This window comes from Pongo pygmaeus, chromosome 23 (assembly GCF_028885625.2).
Source record: "Pongo pygmaeus isolate AG05252 chromosome 23, NHGRI_mPonPyg2-v2.0_pri, whole genome shotgun sequence".
Taxonomy (NCBI): Eukaryota; Metazoa; Chordata; class Mammalia; order Primates; family Hominidae; genus Pongo; species Pongo pygmaeus.
In genome coordinates, this window is record NC_085931.1 from 40136885 (window position 1) to 40156559 (window position 19675).

At 48.5% G+C, this 19675-nt stretch overlaps 1 protein-coding gene across 7 annotated transcripts in view; it reads left to right on the forward strand.

Annotated features, from left to right (window-relative positions):
* EMID1 (EMI domain containing 1) overlaps positions 1–19675 on the forward strand; it is a 54630-nt gene that overhangs the window by 32399 nt on the left and 2556 nt on the right. For 2 of the 7 annotated variants that reach the window (XM_063663062.1, XM_054470224.2), the window contains 2 exons: positions 5802–5846; positions 17835–17925. In XM_063663062.1, the coding sequence (XP_063519132.1) occupies positions 5802–5846; positions 17835–17925 (136 nt within the window). Of the gene's footprint in view, positions 1–5801; positions 5847–16763; positions 16849–17834; positions 17926–19675 lie in introns of all 7 variants that reach the window. The other 5 variants (XM_063663063.1, XM_054470225.2, XR_008496813.2 and 2 more) reach the window with 4 other exon arrangements.

Here is a 19675-nt window from a genome sequence, read left to right on the forward strand (position 1 = left end):
CACTTTGGGAGGCCGAGGCGGGCAGATCATGAGGTCAGGAGATGGAGACCATCCTGGTGAACACTGTGAAACCCCGTCTCTACTAAAAATACAAAAAAAAAGTAGCTGGGAGTGGTGGCAGGCGCCTGTAGTCCCAGCTACTTGGAAGGCTGAGGCAGGAGAATAGCATGAACCTGGGGGACGGAGCTTACAGTGAGTGGAGATCGCGCCACTGCACTCCAGCCTGGGCAACAGAGCAAGACTCCGTCTCAAAAAAAAAAAAAAAAAAAATGTGAGTTTCTGACATATAATTTTTGTCCTCTCTGAAGAACTACTTTTATTTTTTCCCAGTTGGCTTTATTTGTGATTCTAGAATTGGGCAACACTTCACTCCATAAAATAAAATAAGTGCTCTGCTGAAGAACTTCTTTTAATGTTTCTTACAAGGCAGATCTACTGACAAAAATTCCCTCACTTTTTGTTTGTCTGAGAGTCTTCATTTCCCTTTCATGTATGAAGAATAATTTTTCAGGGTAAAGAATTCTAGGTTGATGTGTTTTTTTACTCTCAATACTTGGTATATTACTCTCCACTCTCCTGCTTGCATGGTTTCTGCAGAGTTGGATGTAATTCTTATTGTTGCTCCTCTGCAAGAAAGATATTTTTTCCCTCTGTTTTCTCTTCAGTATTTTTTTATCTTTGATTCTCTGAAGTTTTTTAAAAAATTATTATTATTATTATTATTATTATTAGAGACAAGGTCATACTCTGTCACCCAGGCTTCTGGGCTCAAGGGATCCTCCCGCCTCCACCTCTCGAGTAGCTGGTACTACTGTCACGTGCCACACCTGGCTAATTTTTTTTTTTCTTTTTTTGAGATGAAATCTCACTCTTGTCCCCAAGGCTGGAGTGCAATGGCGCAATCCTGGCTCACTGCAACCTCCGCTTCCTGGGTTCAAGCGATTCTCCGGCCTCAGCCTCCTAAATAGCTGGGATTACAGGCGCCTGCCATCACGCCTGGCTAACTTTTTGTATTTTTAGTAGAGACAGGGTTTCACCATGTTGGCCAGGCTGGTCTCAAACTTCTGACTCAGGTGATCTGCCCACCTCAGCCTCCCAAAGTGGTGGGATTACAGGCGTAAGCCACCGCACCCAGCCATTTTTTTTTTTTTTTTTTTAATTTTAGAAGCAAGGTCTCACTATGTTGCCCAGGCTGGTCTTTCTGACCTCTAGTGATCCTCTTGCCTTGGCCTCCCAAAGTGCTGGGAATACAGGTGTGAGCCACTGCACCCGGCCTGATTTTCTGAAATTTGGATATGATATGCCTACTTGTTATTTCTTGGCATTTATCCTATATGGTGTTCCCTTATCTTCCTATATCTGTGGTTTGGTGTCTGACATTTTTTGGGGGAAAATTCTGTCATTATTACTTCAAATATTGCTTGTGTTTCTTTCTCTTTTTTCCTTCTGGTATTCCATTATGCATATTTACATCTTTTGTAGTTGTCCCACAATTCTTGGATATTCTGTTCTATTGTTTCAGCCTTTTTTCTCTTTGCATTTCAGTTTTGAAAGTTTCCATTGTCATATCATCAGGCTTAGAGATTCTTTCCTCAGCCATGTCCAGTCCATGAATAAGCCCATCAAAGGCATTCTTTATTTCTGTTACAGTGCTTTTTATATTTACCACTTATGTTTAATTATTTCTTAGAATATCTTTTTTTTTCTTTTTTTAAATTATTTTTTTAACTGTAGAGGCAGGGTTTTACCATGTTACCCAGGCTGGTCTCAAACTCTTGAGTTTAAGCAGTCTACTCACCTCAGCCTCCCAAAATGTTGGGATTACAGGTGTGAGCCACCACGCCCAGGCCTTTCTTAGAATTTCCATCTCTCTGCTTATAATCCATCTCTTCTTGCATGTTGTCTACTTTTTCCATTAATTCCCTTAGCATGTTAATTGTAGATTTTTAAAATTCCTGGCCTGATAATCTGAACATTTCTGCCATAACTGACGCTGGTTCTGATGTTTGTTGAATCTCTTCAAACTGTGTTTTTGCCTTTTAGTATGCCTTGTAATTTTTCACTGGAAGGTAGACATAATGTACTGTGCAAAAGAACTGCAGTAGATAGGCCTTTAGTAATGTAGTGAGAAGGTATAGGGGGAAGGGAAGTGTTCTGGAGTTCTATGATTAGATCTCAGTCTTTTTTTTTTTTTTTGAGACAGAGTCTCACTCTTATCTCCCAAGCACTGGAGTGCAGTGGCTCGATCTTGGCTCACTGCAACCTCCGCTTCCTGTGTTCCAGTGATTCTCGTGCGTCAACCTCCCAAGCAGCTGGGACTACAGGTGCCCGCCACCACACCCAGCTAATTTTTTTGTGTTTTAGTAGAGATGAGCTTTCACCATGTTGGCCAGGCTGGTGTTGAACTCCTGAGCTCAGGCAGTCCACCCATCTTGGCCTCCCAAAGTGCTAGGATTGTAGGTGTGAGCCACTGCGCCCGGCCTAGATCTCAGTCTTTAGATGAGCTTGTGCCCTTGGACTGTGAACTTCACCAGTGTGTCTCAGTTGTTGTTTTGTTGTGTTTTGTTTTTGTTTGGGGGTTGTTTTGCCCCTTAGGTGGGACAGGTTGTCTAGAGGGGGTTAGAGTTGGATATTTCCCTTCTTTCATGTGAAAACTAGAGGGAGCTAGAAGTGGGTATTTTGCTTCCTCCAGGTTGGTTAGTGTTGGGAGAAAAGCTGAGTGTTGGGAGGGAAGCTGAGGCAGGGCTTGCATGTCTGACATAATGTAAAAGAGTCTTGGAACATGTCTGGGGTCCAGGGTCAAGAACCCCTCATGGCCTTTGGAACACCAAACTCTGTGCTAAAGGGTGGAAGGCTACCCTGCCGCACCGTAATCTAAGCCCAGGGCATAAAACCCCTCGTGACTTGGATGGAATCCAGGGCTCAGGGCATAAAACCCTTCGTGGCCTCTGGAATGTGTCTAGACTTGCTGGCTCCTTGCTTCTAGCACTCCCATTACCTCAAGTAGCAGAACATGCTCCATATGCTTCAAAGAAAATGCTAAACTATCACAGCTGTAAATCATGCACTTGATGCATCGCATTCTCTCAACCCCCACATCCTTGCCACCTGTTTCTTTGTTTGATCACCAGTAAATAGCGTGGGCTCCCAGAACTTGGGGCCTTCACGGCCTCCATACTCGTGTTGGCCCTCTGGATCCCCTTTCTCTCTCAAACTATCTTTTCTCATTCCTTTGACTCTGCCAGACTTTGTCGCCCCCATGACCTGGTGTTGGGTCCAATCACCCCAACAGGTTAGGCTCTGGTAAAGTAGTTTCTCCTGAGGCAGGCTTTGTTCAGAACAGAATGCTTTGGTCTATTTCAAAATGGTGCCTTCTCTCTCCTCTCCCTGCTGGAAGGACAAGGGCATTTTTCTCTGATATTCACTGTGAGGGCCTTGTAGAGCTCCTTGAGGTAAAACTCACCAAAGGAGGGATGTGGGCCTATGACTGGGTCCCCCTGGAGTTTTTAACCCTAAGACTTGTCTACACTGAGCCTCCAGAAGTTCATCAATTACAATTTAGGTTTTCCTACCCTGGCCCTGGTTCCTCTGGAGGCTTGTGCTTGTGGGTTTCTGCTTTAGTAAGTTGTGATGGTCTGGATTTGCCTCTCCAGCTTTGGAGGCAGTGGTTTGCCTATGGTCTCACTTCTCCAACAGATCTAAGAAGAGTTGTTGATTTTTCAGTTTTTTTCAACTTTCCACTTGTTGTTAAGATGGAATGATAACTTCTAAGGTCCTTTTTTTTTTCTAGATGACTCTCACCCTTGTCCCCTAGGCTGGAGTGCAATGGTGTGATCTCGGCTCACTGCAACCTCCACCTCCCAGGTTCAAGTGATTCTCCTGCCTCAGCCTCCAGAGTAGCTGGGATTACAGGCACCTGCCACCATGCTCAGCTAATTTTTGTATTTTTAGTAGAGACGGGGTTTCACCATGTTGGTCAGGCTGGTCTCGAACTCCTGACCTCAGATGATCCACCTGCCTTGGCCTCCCAAAGTGCTGGGATTACAGGCTTGAGCTACCGCACCCGGCCAACAACTTTTAACCTCTTTACATGCCAGGTTGGAACCCAGAAGTCTGTTTTGCTTTGTTTTTAAATCAAATTTGAAAAAAAAAAAAAGGTCAACATTTTCTCAAACATTTTTTTCTGTTTCTGCTCTCCAGTATGTCCTTCTGGAACTCCATTGATTTTCTCCCATGAGTCACTGAAGTTCTGTTAGTTTTTTAAACAATCTTTGTCTCTCTGTGCTTTATATTTATTTATTTTACTTTTTTGAGATAGGGTCTTGCTCTGTCACCCAGGCTGGAGTGCAATGGCGTGATCACAGCTCACTGAAGTCTTGAGCTCCTAGGCTCAAGCAATCCTCCCACCTCAGCCTCCTGAGTAGCTGGGACTACAGGTGCACACCACCATACCTGGCTTGTTTTTTTGTTTGGTTTTTGTTTTTTCATTTTTAGTAGAAATGGGGTTGCTCAGGTTGGCCCCAAACTCCTGGCCTCAAGCTGTCCTCCCACCTTGGCCTCCCAAAGTGCTAGGATTACAGGCTCTCTCTGCACTTTAGTTTAAATTATTCCATTGACCTATGTTTGAGTTGATTGATTACTTCTTCTGTTGTGTCCAATCTTATGTTAATTTCATCTGATAATTTTCTATTTCTGGTATTATCATTTTCACTTCCAGGATTTCCATTTGATTCTTTTTTATAATTTATATATCTCTCCTAAAATTCTCCATCTTGTCACTCATATCAATTTCAGTAGATTCTTTAACATATTAATCATAGATATTTTAAACTCCTTTGCTAATTCTAACTAGGTCGGCTGTGGATCTATTTCTATTGACTGATTTTTCTCTTGAATATAGGTCACATTTTCCTGTGTCTTCACATGTAGTAATTTTTTATTGCACACTGGACAAAGTAGATAATATGTTGAAAAGACTCTAAATTCTGTTATCTCCTGAAGAGTATTGAGTTTTATTCTAGAACAGTTAAATTACTGATGGGTCATCTTGCTCTTTCAGAGGCTTAGTTGTAGGTTTTATTAGAGAGAATCTCTGGTTTTGCTCTTAGTCCTAGGAAAAATCCCTTAATCCTGAGATAGGGTCTTTCTTCCTAAGTCATGACTGTTCTAGAGTTTCATTAGAAAGCTTTAGGTGTTCACAAGCACCTCTAACTTGGTTGGACTGGAACTCTAAACTCTGTCTCCTATATGGTGGGCAATTTTTGACATCTTCAGTCAGTTCTACCAATCTGTTGGTTCTCCCCCTCTGGGCTCCTTGGAGTATTGCCCTGTGATTGGGCAATCCAGGGACCATCCAAGCGTCAGAAAGGAACATTTATGCAGATTTAGTTCCCCCACTTGTAGCTCCCTGCTTCCCAGTATTTCTCATCAATTTCTTGCTTCTCTGGCAACCTCAACCTCTGAATCCTCAGGCCAATAAAACTGAAACTTTCTGCTTGAGCTCTTTTTTGCCAGGCTGATGGGGCTGGGGTGCACCCTGTGAGGAAAAGCTGTAAATATATGGATTTTACCCAATGCCATTCCCTTCTTTTAAGGGTTGAATATTCTCCAGTTTCTGTCTGCTTTTTATTACTTTCCGTTGCCTTCAATCAGTTGGTTTTTGCTCTGTATCCAATGCAAGCTACTTTCTGTTACTCTTAAGTTTCTCTCCCTCTCCCCCATCTTTTTCCTCCCTCTTTTTTTCCCCTCCGTTTCTGTCTCCTTCCCTTCCTCACTGCTGCTATCTCTGTCTCTCCTTGCAGGGGGAACCTGGCCCTAAGGGAGACCCTGGTGAGAAGAGCCACTGGGTAAGCTCTGGCCTGGCACTGGCCTCTCCCTGCCTTCTCAGCCCTACGTGCTCAAGAGAGTATTCCCTCCCCAGGAGGCCCTGGGAGTGGGGGCATCCCATCCACATCCCCACTACAGCCTGGTCTCCCAGGCAGGAGCCTTGGCAATTCTCAGCCCCAACTCCTTCCCCATCTTGTTGCTCCCAACTGGGCAGGGCCAGCCCTATCAGCAGACCCCATGCCTTCTGTCTCAGTCTCTGTGCCTGTCTCCACCTTCCCTCTGCAGCCTTTCCAGGCCAGGGTGGCTCTGCGTGTTCCTCCTGGGTGGTTTGGGCTGACCCAGGCCAGACTGCATCCCCTGCCTCCATAGCCCCCTCCCAGCAATGGCTTAGCTTGCTCCCTTGTCTGCAGAACAAAGGGAAGAATGAAGACAGTATCTACACGGGAGAATGGGATAGAGGACCTAGGAAATGGGCCTAGAAATGATGAGGTGCATAGGAGCCACGTGGTAAAAAGGGCGAGGAACTAGATACCACCATACACATCGGAAATTCATGGAGCCTGTGAGGAGACGCCTCGAAACTGCTATGTACACGTTTGATGTGGTTAATGAGGCCAGGTGACCTAGACTCCTCTATACTTAAAGGACCTATAGTTTACACAAGGTCCTAGACACCATCACATACATAGGAGACCCATGATGGTTGAGAAGGGAAGCCTAGAAACTCTCACATATGGAGGAGACAGAGTAAATGAGAAGGGGACAAGAAGGGGGAACGAGAAACCACATACCCCAAAATCTCATGATTAATGTGGGGTCCTAGAAACCTTCACAATCGTCCGGGATGCCGTGGCTCCTACCTGTAATCCAGCATTCTTGGAGGCCGAGGCGGGTGAATAATTTGAGGTCAGGAGTTTGAGACCAGCCTGGCCAACGTGGCAAAACCCCTATCTCTAAAATACAAAAAAAATACAAAAATACAAAATTAGCCTTAAAGTTTTGGGCTAAAAATACAAAAATTAGCTGGACGTGGTGGTACGCACCTGTAGTCCTAGCTATTCAGGAGGCTGAGGCAGGGGAATCGCTTGAACCCAGGAGGCAGAGGTTGCAGTGAGCAGAGATCGCGCCACTGCACTCCAGCCTGGGCGACAGAACGAGACTCTGTCTCAAAAAAAAAAAAAAAGAAAAGAAAAGAAAATAGAAACCTTCACAATCATTGAAGATCATTGCAGGGGAGGGATTTTCGGGTTAGGACCTAGAAATCTACTCACCCAAGAGAAGTGGGGGAAAGATAAGGACCCTAAAACATACCATACCCAAAAGCCCCACAACACGGGGATCTGGAAACCATCATTGACAGGGGAGACATCTGGAAAATGGACAGAATGGAGGCAGACACTCCTTCAGGAGAGAGAGACAACTAGGAAGCTCTTTTTGGGGGGTGGGATTGTGACTCCCCCTCCACATGCAGTCTGGCTGGGACACCCTACTTCCTGGCAGTCACAAGTTAGTGAGGATGTGGGTGGCACCCAGTGCCTGCCTTGCCCTCTCAGTTCTTGATTGTGGGGTCAGTGATAGATACAGCCGTGGGAGCCCCCTACCCTGCACGAGTCTTCCCCTGTGTCTGCCCATGACTTCTGGTGCCCTGCTACCTCTCCAGTTAGCCTCTCCTGGCCCTTGCTGCCCTGAATCTCCTCCTACCCCATGCCCATCCTCTGTAGCTCCAGAGTCTCTGAATACTGCCAGTATGGACATGAGCTGAGCTGGGATCAGATAGACCCATGCAAGCCTGGCTTTCTGCCTCCCCTACGCTACTTGCTGGCCTCTCCCAGAGGCCCTTGGTCTGGGAACACATTTACCACCCAGCCCAGGAGGGGTGGGAGAGATTAGGCAGTCCTGTCCCTTCATAAGAACCCCCGGCAGGATGCCCTGGCCATCCTAGACCAGTCCTTGAGCCCAGAACCACCTGTGGGCTCCCCGCAAGAGGTAGCAGGGCCCCTGCCCACCCACCTTCCTGCCCCTCTTCTACCTGCACTTCTGCCCCTGCTTGCTGCTTGCCTGGGAGGGGACCCACTGGGCTGGGGGCTGCATGAGGCTTTGGGGGCTGGGGGAATAGCTCTGTTGGGGACAGGTGGGAATGAGGTTCAGTGCTGGCAAGGTCTCCGAGGGCTCCTACGTACACTTCACCAACCAACTCCCTTAGTGCAGCTTGCAGACGTGTTCTGGCTGTGGCCCAGCAGTGACACCTGGTGGTCATGATGGTGCACTGCAGGAACTGGAGTGACTGCGCTGGGCCCGCCCACCTGGATCAAAGCTCTCACCCCTTATTCAGACAGGGAAACTGAAGCCCGACTCTGCAGAGAGAATCCTTGGCAGAGCGGGAATTGGAGCCCTGACTTATAAGCTTTTAGGGCCAGAGAACCAGCTACCATTCCGCAAGCATCTCCTCCATAGGCACCAGACCTGGGGCTGGGCACTGTGGACACAGATGCAATTCAGACACAGTCCCCACCCTCAGGGTGGTTACAGTGAGGTGGGGGAAAAAAGACCTATAATCAGCAGCTACAGGACTATCAACTTTATAAACACTTTACACTTTAGCATCCTCCCGGAGGAGCCAGGTGAAGCCTGAAAGGTGCATTAACCAGGCACGGGGTGTCCAGGCAGAGGCGAGGGTACAACAGGTGCAAAGGCCCTGTGGCAAGAGGGAGCCTCGGATATTTGAGGATCTGCAAATACTTGGAGTGGCATTGTGACAGGTAGAGAGTGGAACAGAGGCTAAAGAGTCCTTCAGGATGTAGGAGGCCATGTTCAGGAATTTGGACTTTGTTCTAGGGCAGTGGGGAGGCATTGAAGGCTCTAGAAGCAGGAGAGTGATGTGGTCAGGTTTTTTTATTTGCAAAAAATCCCTGTGATTGCCATGGCGAATGGATGGGAGAAGCAGAAAGACAGTAGATAGGGGGCTGTTGTGGTCATCCTGGTGAGAGACTGAGCTGGGCAGTGGGTGGGAGCCAGTGAGGACAGACAGCCGTTGATGGAGCAAAAAGACACTTGTGTGCTGGTCTGGCTGCAAAAGGCAGTGAGGAGTCAAGGGAGACTTAAAATAGCAAAAGAGAACCAGGAGAAGCAAGCAGGCTGAGTTTTGTCTGTGGACCAATGGGAGGAGTCTGTGTTACAGCCAAGTAGGGGTGTCCAGCAGGCCCAGACACTTAGATCCAGAGTGCAGAGGGCAGGCCAGGCTGAAGGAGACTGGGTTGTCATCAGTGCAAACATCAGGCCGCCTGGTCTGAGGGAGTTCCAAACAGTGGATTTTAAAAACACTTTTCCCCAGATTTTTCTTTTTAATTTTATGTTTTAAAAAATACAGACAAGATCTCACAATGTTTCCCAGGCTGGTCTCAAACTCCTGGCCTCAAGTGATCCTCCTACCTCAGCCTCCCAAGGTGTTGGGATTACAAGTGTGAGCCACTGCACCTGGCCTCCCCAATATTTTTCTTTGTTTATGTTTATTTTTTTCCTTTTTTATTGAGACAGAGTCTCTATCGCCCAGGCTGGAGTGCAACAGCTCAATCTCAGCTCACTGCAACCTCTGCCTCCTGGGTTCAAGCAATTCTTGTGCCTCAGCCACCTGAGTAGCTGGGACTCTGTGGCCATGCCTGGCTAATTTTTGTAGAGATGGGGTTTTTTTAATAGAGATGGGGTTGTGCCATGTTGGCCAGGCTGGTCTTGAACTCTGGGCCTCACATGACCCACCCGCCTCAGCCTCCCAAAGTGCTAGGATTACAGGTGTGAACCACTGCACCCAGCCATTTTGCATTTTGATATACAGAAAAGTTGGTACAATGAATGTCATTCTGCCCTTCCTGTAGATGGACCAATTATTGGTACAGCCATGTGTCACTTAATGATGGGGATATGTCCTGGAAAATATGCCATCAGGTGATTTTGTTGTGGCATGAGCATCATACAATGTACATACACAAACCTAGATGGAATAACCTACAACACACCTCAGTTGTATGATGTAGCCAATTGCTCCCAGGCTACAAACCTAAACAGCATGTTACTATGCTAAATATTGCAGGCAACTGCAACACAATAGTAAGTATTTGTTTATCTAAACATAGAAAAGGTACAGTAAAAATACACCATAAAAGGTTTTTGGAGGTTTTTTTTGTTTGTTTTTTTAGGACAAAATCTTGCTCTGTCGCCCAGGCTGGAGTGCAGTGGTGTGATTTCGGCTCACTGCAACCTCCATCTCCAGGTTCAAGCGATTCTCTTGCCTCAGCCTCCTGGGTAGCTGGGATTACAAGCATGAGCCACCACGCCCAGCTAATTTTTTGTGTTTTTAGTAGAGACGGGGTTTCACCATGTTGGCCAGGCTGGTCTCAAACTCCTGACCTCAAGTGATCCGCCCACCTCAGCCTCCCAAAGTGCTGGAATTACAGGCGTGAGCCACCGTGCTGGTGAGATTATTATTTTTTTTACTTTTTTGTTTTTTTTTTTTTTTGAGACAGAGTCTTGCTATGTCTCAAGAAAAGTATAGTGGAGTACAGTGGCTTGATCTCGGCTCACTGCAACCTCCGCCTCCTGGGTTCAAGCAATTCTCATTGCCTCAGCCTCCCAAGTAGCTGGGACTACAGGTGAACACCACGATGCCCAGCTAATTTTTTTGTATTTTTAGTAGAGACGGGGTTTCACCATGTTGGCTGGCCAGGCTGGTCTCAAACTCCTGACTTCAAGTGATCCGCCTTCTTCGGTCTCCCAAAGTGCTAGGATTCCAGGTGTGAGCCACTGTGCCTGGCCCCTTTTTTTTTTTTTTTTTCACTTTTTAAATGTTTTTGCTAAAAACTAAGATGCAAACACATACATTAGCCTAGGCCTACACAGGGTCAGGATCATCAATATCACTGTCTCCATGTCCACGTCTTGTCCCACTGGAAGGTCTTCTGGGCAGTAACATGCATGGAGCTGTCATCTCCTGTGATAACAATGCCTTCTTCTGGAATACCTCCTGAAGAACCTGCCTGAGGCTGTTTTACAGTTCAACTGTTTTTTAAATAAGTAGAAGTACACTCTAAAATAACAATTGAAAGTATAGTATATGACCAGGTGCAGTGGCTCACATCTATAATCCCAGCACTTTGGGAGGCCAAGGCAGGAGGATCACTTGAGCCCAGGAGTTCCAGACTAACCTAGGCAGCATAGCAAGACCTTGTCTGTACAAATAAAAAAATTAGCTGGGTATGATGGCACGTGCCTGTGGTCCCAGGTACTTGGGAGGCTAAGGTGGGAAGATCGCTTGAGCCGGGGAAGTCGAGGCTGCAGTAAGACGAGATCACGCCACTGCACTCCAGCCTGGGCGACAGAGCAAGACTCTGTCTCAAAAATAAATAAGTAAATAAGTAAAATATAGTAAATACTAGGCAATGGGAATTTTTTGGCTCCATTATAATCTTATGAGACCACCGTGGAGATATGCAATCCATCGTTGACTGAAACATCATTACGTGACGTATGACTGTATTGAGCCACAATTGTTCTGTCATTCTCTCTTATATATTTATAGATCTTTTTTTCAAATTCATTTAAAAGTAAGCTGCAGGGAGGGGGGAGGGATCGCATTGGGAGATATACCTAATGCTAGATGATGAGTTAGTGGGTGCAGCGCACCAGCATGGCACATGTATACATATGTAACTTACCTGCACATTGCGCACATGTACCATAAAACCTAAAGTATAATAATAATAATAATAATAATAATAATTTAAAAATTAAAAAAAAAGTAAGCTGCAAAACCCAGCCACATTTCCCCTAACATTGCAGTGTGCACCGTGAATGAATATGGACATTCTCCCACATAACCACAATACCATCGTCATACTTAAGAAAGCTAACATTTATTTAGCAAAATGATGCCATTAAATATGTGACTTATCTGTAAATTCTACCAGTTGTCCCCAGATGGCTTTTCTTTTTTTTTTTTTCCTTTTTTTTTTGAGATGGAGTCTCTGTCACCCAGACTGGAGCACCAGGACAGAGTCTCTGTCACCCAGGCTGGAGTGCAGTGGCGTGATCTCAGCTCACTACAACCTCCGCCTTCCAGGTTCAAGCCATTCTCCTGCCTCCAATGTTTGAGTAGCTGGGATTACAGTCATGCACGCACGCCACCATGCCTGGCTAATTTTTGTATTTTTAGTAAAGACAGGGTTTCACCATGTTGGCCAGGCTGATCTCAAACTTCTGACCTCAGGTGATCTGGCCATCTCAGCCTCCCAAAGTGCTGGGATTACAGGCGTGAGCCACTGTGCCTGACCCCCAAAATACCTTTATTTATTATTTATTTATTTATTTATTTATTTATTTATGTATTTTTGAGATGGAGTTTCACTCTTGTTGCCCAGGCTGGAGTGCAATGGCGCAATCTCTGCTCACTGCAACCTCTGTCTCCTGGGTTCAAGCGATTCTTCTGTCTCAGCCTCCCATGTAGCTGGGATTGCAGGTGCCTGCCACCACGCCTGGCTAATTTTTGTATTTTGAGTAGAGACGATGTTTCACCACGTTGGCCAGGCTGATCTCAAACTCCTGATCTCAGTTGATCTGCCCGCCTCAGCCTCCCAAAGTGCTGGGATTACAGGTGTGAGCCACCACGCCTGGCCCCCAAAATGCCTTTTAAAGCTCTTTTTTTTCCAAAGTCCAAGATCTGGCTGGGCAAGGTGGCTCATGCCTATAATCCCAGCACTTTGGGAAGCCAAGGTGGGAGGCTCTTTTGAGCCCAAGAGTTTGAGACCAGCTTGGGCAACATAGGGAGACACCTGTCTCTACAAAAAAAAAAAAAAAATTTTTTTCAATTAGCTGGGTGTGGTGGTGCACACCTGTAGTCCCAGCTACTTGAGAGGCTGAGATGGGAGGATCATTTGAGTCCTGAAAGTCAAGGCTACAGTGAGCCATGATCACACCACTGCACTCCAGCCTGGGCAACAGAGCAAGACCTTGTCTCATTCAATCAATCAATCAAGTCCAAAATATAATCAAGGTTCTCACACACTGCGTTTGGTTGTCACATTTCTTGTCTCTTTTAACTTAGAACAGGCCTCCTGCCTTTTTCTTCTTCTCTTGACTTTGTCTTTGTGTGAATGTCCCACAATTTAAATTTGTCTGATTGTTTCTTCATGATGAGATGCAGGCTAAATACTCTTGGCAGGGGCACCTGTGGTGCCTTTTATTGTACCTCGTTAGGAAGCTCATGATGTCAGCTTGTCCCATTGTCCATGCCAGGAATGGCTTAGTGGAATTTTTTTTATCTTTTTTTTTTTTCCTTTTTTTAATTTGAGACAGAGTCTTGCTCTGTTGCCCAGGCTGGAGTGCAATGGCGTGATCTCGGCTCACTGCAACCTCTGCCTCCCGGGATCAAGCGATTCTCCCGCCTCAGCCTCCAGAGTGGCTGGGATTACAGGCATGCACCACCACACCCGGCTAATTTTTTTTTTTTTTTTTTTTTTTTTTAGTAGTAGAGACAGGGTTTTTCCATGTTGGCCAGGCTGGTCTCAAACTCCTGACCTCAGGTGATCCATCCGCTTAGGCCTCCCAAAGTGCTGGGATTACAGGCGTGAGCCACTGCGCTCAGCCTGGAATTTTTTAAGATCATCTTTTTTTTTTTATTTTTTGAGATAGGGTCTTGCTGTGTTGCCCAGGCTGGAGTGCTATGGCACGATCATGACTCACTGCAGCCTCGACCTTAGGGGCCCAAGCCACCCTCCCACCTCAGCCTCCCAAAGTACTGGAATTATAGGTACACACCACCACGCCTGGCTAATTTTTTAATTTTTTCTTTTTTTGAGACAGGGTCTCTGTCGCCCTGGCTGGAGTGCAGTGGTACGATCTCAGCCCAGTGCAGCCTCAGCCTCCTGGGCATCAATCCTCCCACCTCAGCCTCCCAAGTAGCGAGGACTACAGGCGTGCACCACCATGCCTGGCTAATTTTTATATTTTTAGTAGAGATGGGATTTCATCATGTTGGCTAGGCTGGTTTGGAACTCCTGAGCTCAAGCAGTCCACCCACCTCAGCCTCCCAGAGTGCTGGGATTACAGACGTGAGCCACTGCATCTGGCCATTTTTTTTTTTTTTTTTTTTTTTAGAGACGGGGGTCTCACTATGTTGCCCTGGCTGGGCTCAAGTGATCCTCCCACCTTGGCCACTTAAAGTGCTGGATTACAGGTGTGAGCCACCATGCCAGCCCCCCTTTTTTTGAGACACGGTCTTGCTCTGTCACCCATCGTGGAGTGCAGTGGCACAATCATAGCTCACTGTAGCCTCAAACTCTTGTGCTCAAGTGAACCTCCCACCTCAGCCTCCACAGTAGCTAGAACTACACGTGTGTGCCACCACACCCAGATAATTTTTTTTCCTTTTTTTTGAGATGGGGTCTCCCTCCGTCACCCAGGCTGGAGTACAGTGGTGTGATCTCAGCTCACTGCAACCTCTGCCTCCTGGGTTCAAGTGATTATCCTGCCTCAGCCTCCCAAGTAGCTAGGACTATAGGTGCACACCACCACGCTTGGCTAATTTTTGTATTTTTAGTGGAGATGGGGTTTCACCATGTTGACCAGGCTGCTCTTGCACTCCTGACCTCAAGTGATCTGCCCACGTTGGCCTCCCAAAGTGTCATTAGGTGCTGGGATTACAAGACAGCTACTGTGCCCACTCTAATTTTTTAATTTTTTGTAGATATGGGGTCTTGCTATGTTGCCCAGGCTGGTCTCAAACTCCTAGCCTCAGGTGATCCTCCCACTTTGGCCTCCCAAAGCACTGAGATTAGAGGTGTAAGCCACTGTGCCCAGCGAAGGTCATTCATTTTTAGATCCCGCCCCTGTAATACTCGAAGGGGGATTACTTTGGCATGCAGCTCGCGGTCACCCTGGGACCCCCAGACTGAAATGGCCATTCAGCGGCCTGAGGGTCACCCAATCCATGTGATGAGGACAGGACAGCTGGATCACAAGGGTCAGCCCCAGCGAGCAGGCTCGCTCATGATGGACATATTGAGAGACCTCTTAGTTGTTTAGATGGTTTTGTGGGAAGCAACAACCTTAAAGGGTTGGCTTGTAATTATACAATTATGCATATTGTCCATCCCTTCACTTATCTGTACTGAGTAAAGGGCACCAAGAGAGATTTCCAGATGTTGTCAGAGCTGGGATAGTTCTATTTGTCATCCTGGTGCGCTATTGGAATTGAGAGATCTACATTCTGGAAATAGCTTTGGTCTGGACTAGGAAAGAGGAAGGAGTGAGGGAGTATGGAGTGTTGTCAAGACTATGGACCATATGCTGGGGAAGGAAAGGATGCAGATGGGGAGAAAGAGATGAGGTCACTGGCATGAGCCCTGGGTAGCAGCTGGTACCACTTGGGGAGTGGGGAGCCCCAGAGCTGGTGGCCTTGGAGGAGGGGCTTTGTGAGCCCAGTGCCACATCCCTGGGGTCCGGGAGCCAGAGACAGGGAGAAGCAGATCCATACTGCTAAGAGGAGAGGGCTGGGCTGAGGGTGACGCATCAGGATGTGCCAGATTGTGGACCTGGCATAGTCTAAGCCCTGGGAGAGGTGAGCACTGTTTTCCAGGCAGGGAGCCCAAAGCGCAAAGAGCTGGGGAAGGGGCAGAGGCCTGAGCCTCAGGTTTCTCAGCATTTTAAGCACAAGTTCTCCAGAAGCAATGTAACTCAAACCGTGTCTAATTTTATTGACATACTGATGGTCCCCAACTTACGATGGTTCAAATTACAATTTTTCAACTTTACAATTGTGCGAAAGCAATATAGGCTTTCAGTACATTCCTCAACTTACTTCCAAATAAACCCATCATAAGTTGAAAATATTGTATGTCAAAAATGCACTTTTTTGGCCAGGGATGGTGGCTCACGCCTGTAATTCCAACACTTTGGAAGGCTGAGATAGGAGGATCACTTGAGGCCAGGAGATCGAGGCCAGCCTGGGCAACATAGCAAGACCCTTGTCTCTTAAAAAAAAGAAATGTATTTGGCTGGGCACGGTGGCTTACGCCTGTAATCCAAGCACTTTGGGAGACCGAGGCGGGCAGATCACCTGAGGTCAGGAGTTCCAGACCAGCCTGACCAACATGGAGAAACCCTGTCTCTACTAAAAATACAAAGTTAGCTGGGTGTAGTGGTGCACGCCTGTAATCCCAGCTACTTGGGAGGCTGAGGCAGGAGAATCGCTTGAACCTGGGAGGTGGAGGTTGCAGTGAGCTGAGATCGCGCCATTGCACTCCAACCTGGGCAACAAGAGCAAAACTTCTTCTCAAAAAAAAATGTACTTTTGACTTGTGCTATTTTCAACTTACACTGGGTTTATCTGGATGAAATCCCATTGAAAGTCAAGGAACATCTATATATTCATTTGGGCATGAGTGGAAATACTGGTAAGTAGCCTGAGCTCACTGATCGGAGTAATTAGGGTGAGGCTAATGTGGTGATTTAAAGCAAAAAGAATGTGAAGTAAATAAGCATATAGGTGGCCAAGAGATATAGTCATGCAGGTGTTGGGAGAGCAACTGGTGCTGGGCGACAGACATTAGAGGACAGGAAGGCTCCCAGCAGCTTCTGGGACTGCCGTTCTGCCCCTGAAGATTGGCTCCCCCTGCCTTCAGCGCAGCAGGATTTGTGGCCTTGTCAGAGAGCAGCCAGCTGGGATCCAACGGGACCTTCTGGGAGGTCCTGCAGGGGTTGCTTCCTTCCACCTGCCTTGTCCCCCTCCTGTCCTCACCTGGTCTTGTTCTGGCTGTCCATGGACCCTGGGCTGTGGCAGGTACTGTGGGGCTGCAGGTGCATGTCCCGGGTGGGGCATGGGCCACCGACGGGCTTTGCAGGGTCCCCTCCCCTACCCCCTTCACGGCTGCATCTGTCTCTTTCCTCCACAGGGGGAGGGGTTGCACCAACTACGCGAGGCTTTGAAGATTTTAGCTGAGAGGGTTTTAATCTTGGAAACAATGATTGGGCTCTATGGTGAGTAGAGACAGACAGACGGACAGACGGCCCAGCCCCTGCCTGCCAGCCTTCCCCAAGCCCTCCTGGGGTGGAACTGGCCTGAGCCCAGTCATGAGGCTGGAGAAGGTGCCTGCCCCAGGCAAGCATGGACCTGAGAGGCCACAACCACCCTTCCCTCAATGACTGGTTCCCTCCTCCACGGGTGCAGGGGTGCCCCAGAAACCCGGGCCCTGCTGCTGTGGTCAGACCTGGGCCTCTAAGCATTATGGGTAGTGTGGTTTCTAGGCCTGCAGGGAACCAGAGATGAAAGATTTCAAGTTTGGAAGAAATTATGGGCAATGGAACCAAACTCCACTCCAGCAGTGGGATTGTGGGTAACAGAGCCAGACTCCTGCAGTGTAAGGAGTCATGGGGAATCCAATCACAGCTCAGGGCAACAGGAGGATTATAGGTAATGGATCCAGACTCTAGTCAGTCTTCAGCTCTAGAGAAATCATGGGTAACAGAGTCAGGCCCGCAAGACAATAGGTCATGGAGCAAGACTCCAGAAGGGCAGGGGACTGTGGGTGACAGAGCTAGGCTCAGGCCCCAGGGGACTCTGGGTAATACACCACCTACTAGTTCTGACCTTCCTCTCCCATAAGCCCCCAGAGGCTCTCACAAGGCAGATCCTCCTGGCCCCAGATGTCCCCTTTGCAGTTTTCCCTTTGGTCCTCCTAACCTGTTCTGTTGGTCCCTTTAGGGGACTAAGAGAGCCAGGCCCTCACCCCAGGCATTCATTCACCTGGGTGAATGAAACTCTCCACCCATGTGGTTATTTGAGGAGCCAGGCCAGCCCTGTCCCCACCATAGGAGGGGAGACTGAGGTCTCAGTACTGAGACTCACTCCCAGGCTCCTGCCCTGACGCCAGCTGGCAGTGCCCTCCCACCCTCCCTGCTTGGCTCCCCAGCCCAGCCCTCGGAGGCCAGACTCGCACCGTCTGCTCTTCTCCATCTCCCATCAGGCTCCTAGCTTACAGAGCTTCCTGCAGCAGCAGGCTCAGCTGGAGCTCCTGGCCAGACGGGTCACCCTCCTGGAAGCCATCATCTGGCCAGGTAATGGCAGGGCGGGCAGGCAGGGGCAGCCTCTTCCAGGAAGGGCCTGGAAAAGGCCTGGGCATGCAGAAGGTGCCTTCCGATGCTTGGCCCAGGCCAGCGGACACTCGTTCTTCATCCAGCCAGCCAGCCAGCAAATGGTGCCTGGCAGAGAGAAGGCTCTGGTCACTCGAGTGAATGAGCACCTGCTCTGTGCCAGGCACCTTGTTGGGACAGGCTCCACAAGATAAGACAGACATAGTCCTGCCCTTGAGGAGTATAGGGTGCTGGGGGGCTCAGAAGAACCCTGACACTGGTAGAGAAACCCAAGGTGAGCTACACTGCAGGGAAGGGAGTACAGGCAGCCATGAGGATATAGAAGTGCCTCTGGCCTGGCCCAGAGGAGGTTGGAGGGGGGTCAGGGAGGTCTTCCTGGAGGAGGTGGTATCTAAGTGAAGACTTGAAGGGCAAGGATCTGGGGAGAGTGAACAGGCAGAGAAACAGCATGAGCGAAGGCCAAGGGACCAGAAGGAGTCTAGAAGCGACAAAGTCTGGCAGGGCCTAGATTGAGAAGGTCCTAGAAGGCAGGTTGGGGTAGTACAGGAGGTGGTTAGACACCAGTGGGTGGTACCCCTCCTTGCGTCTGGCTCCTGGGAGTGAGGCTGAGAAAATCTCTCTCTATGAAACTGGAGCCTGTGGCTGGCCCTGAAGAAAGGAAGGGATTGGCTACCCGAGGGGCTGAGCTCTGTTCACCTGCCCAGCTGCCCCATCTCGCAGCCCAGTGAGCACATCAGTGCATGGAGGCCTCCACATCATGTCCAACCTCGCATCTATTTTAAAGACTGAGAGGCCGGTCATGGTGGCTCACACCTGTAATCCTAGCACTTCGGGAGGCCGAGGCATACGGATCACCTGAGGTCAGGAGTTCAAGACCAGCCTGGGCAACATGGCGAAACCCCATCTCTACTAAAAATTAGCTGGGTGTGGTGGCGGGTGCCCGTAATTCCAGCTACTCGGGAGGCTGAGGCGGAGAATCACTTGAACCTGAGAGGCAGAGGTTGCAGTGAGCCGAGATCGCACCACTGTACTCCAGCCTGGGCGACAGAGCGAGACTGCATCTCAAAAAAAAAAAAAAGACTGAGAAACTTAGGTCCCAAGCAGGAAGGAGGGTTAGAGCCCAGCCTCCTTCATCCAGCAAAACTGTAGGGAGCACTCATTGAAAGCCAGACCTGGTTGGGCACTGGCGCTCTGGAGTACGGATAGGTGCCGGCCTTGGGGAGCTGGCCATGAGTGGCAGGGAATCGTATCTACAGAGATATGGGGTAGGGGAGCACGGAAGGATATGGGTGAGGAACAGTCACTTGTCCCTAGGGGTTGGAGAAGGCTTCTTGGAAGAGGGGACTCTGCGTTGCGTCCTGGAAGATCCCAATGAGTGTGCCAGGTGGGGAAGTGGGTCGGGCAGCCTTGAGAGAGTTCTGCCCGTGCAGAGGCCCAGAGCCTGGGAAGGGTGTGGGGTCTGCTTCCAAAGCTCCTCCCACGGTGCCACATGCTTCTCTAACTTCTAGAAACTTCAGTGCCTAGCTCCCAGACCTCCTCCCCTTTTACAGAGAGGGGCCAAGGACCAAATCTCAGGCTCCCAGAACCTTTTTAGGTGTCTTCACCTTCTCTCTCAGGATTGGAGCAGGAGCTAGAAGGGACACATTTGGGCCACTGTTGCTCTGGATCTGTCCCTGCCTTCAGCCAGCTCTGTCTCTGACAGCCCAGGGAGAAA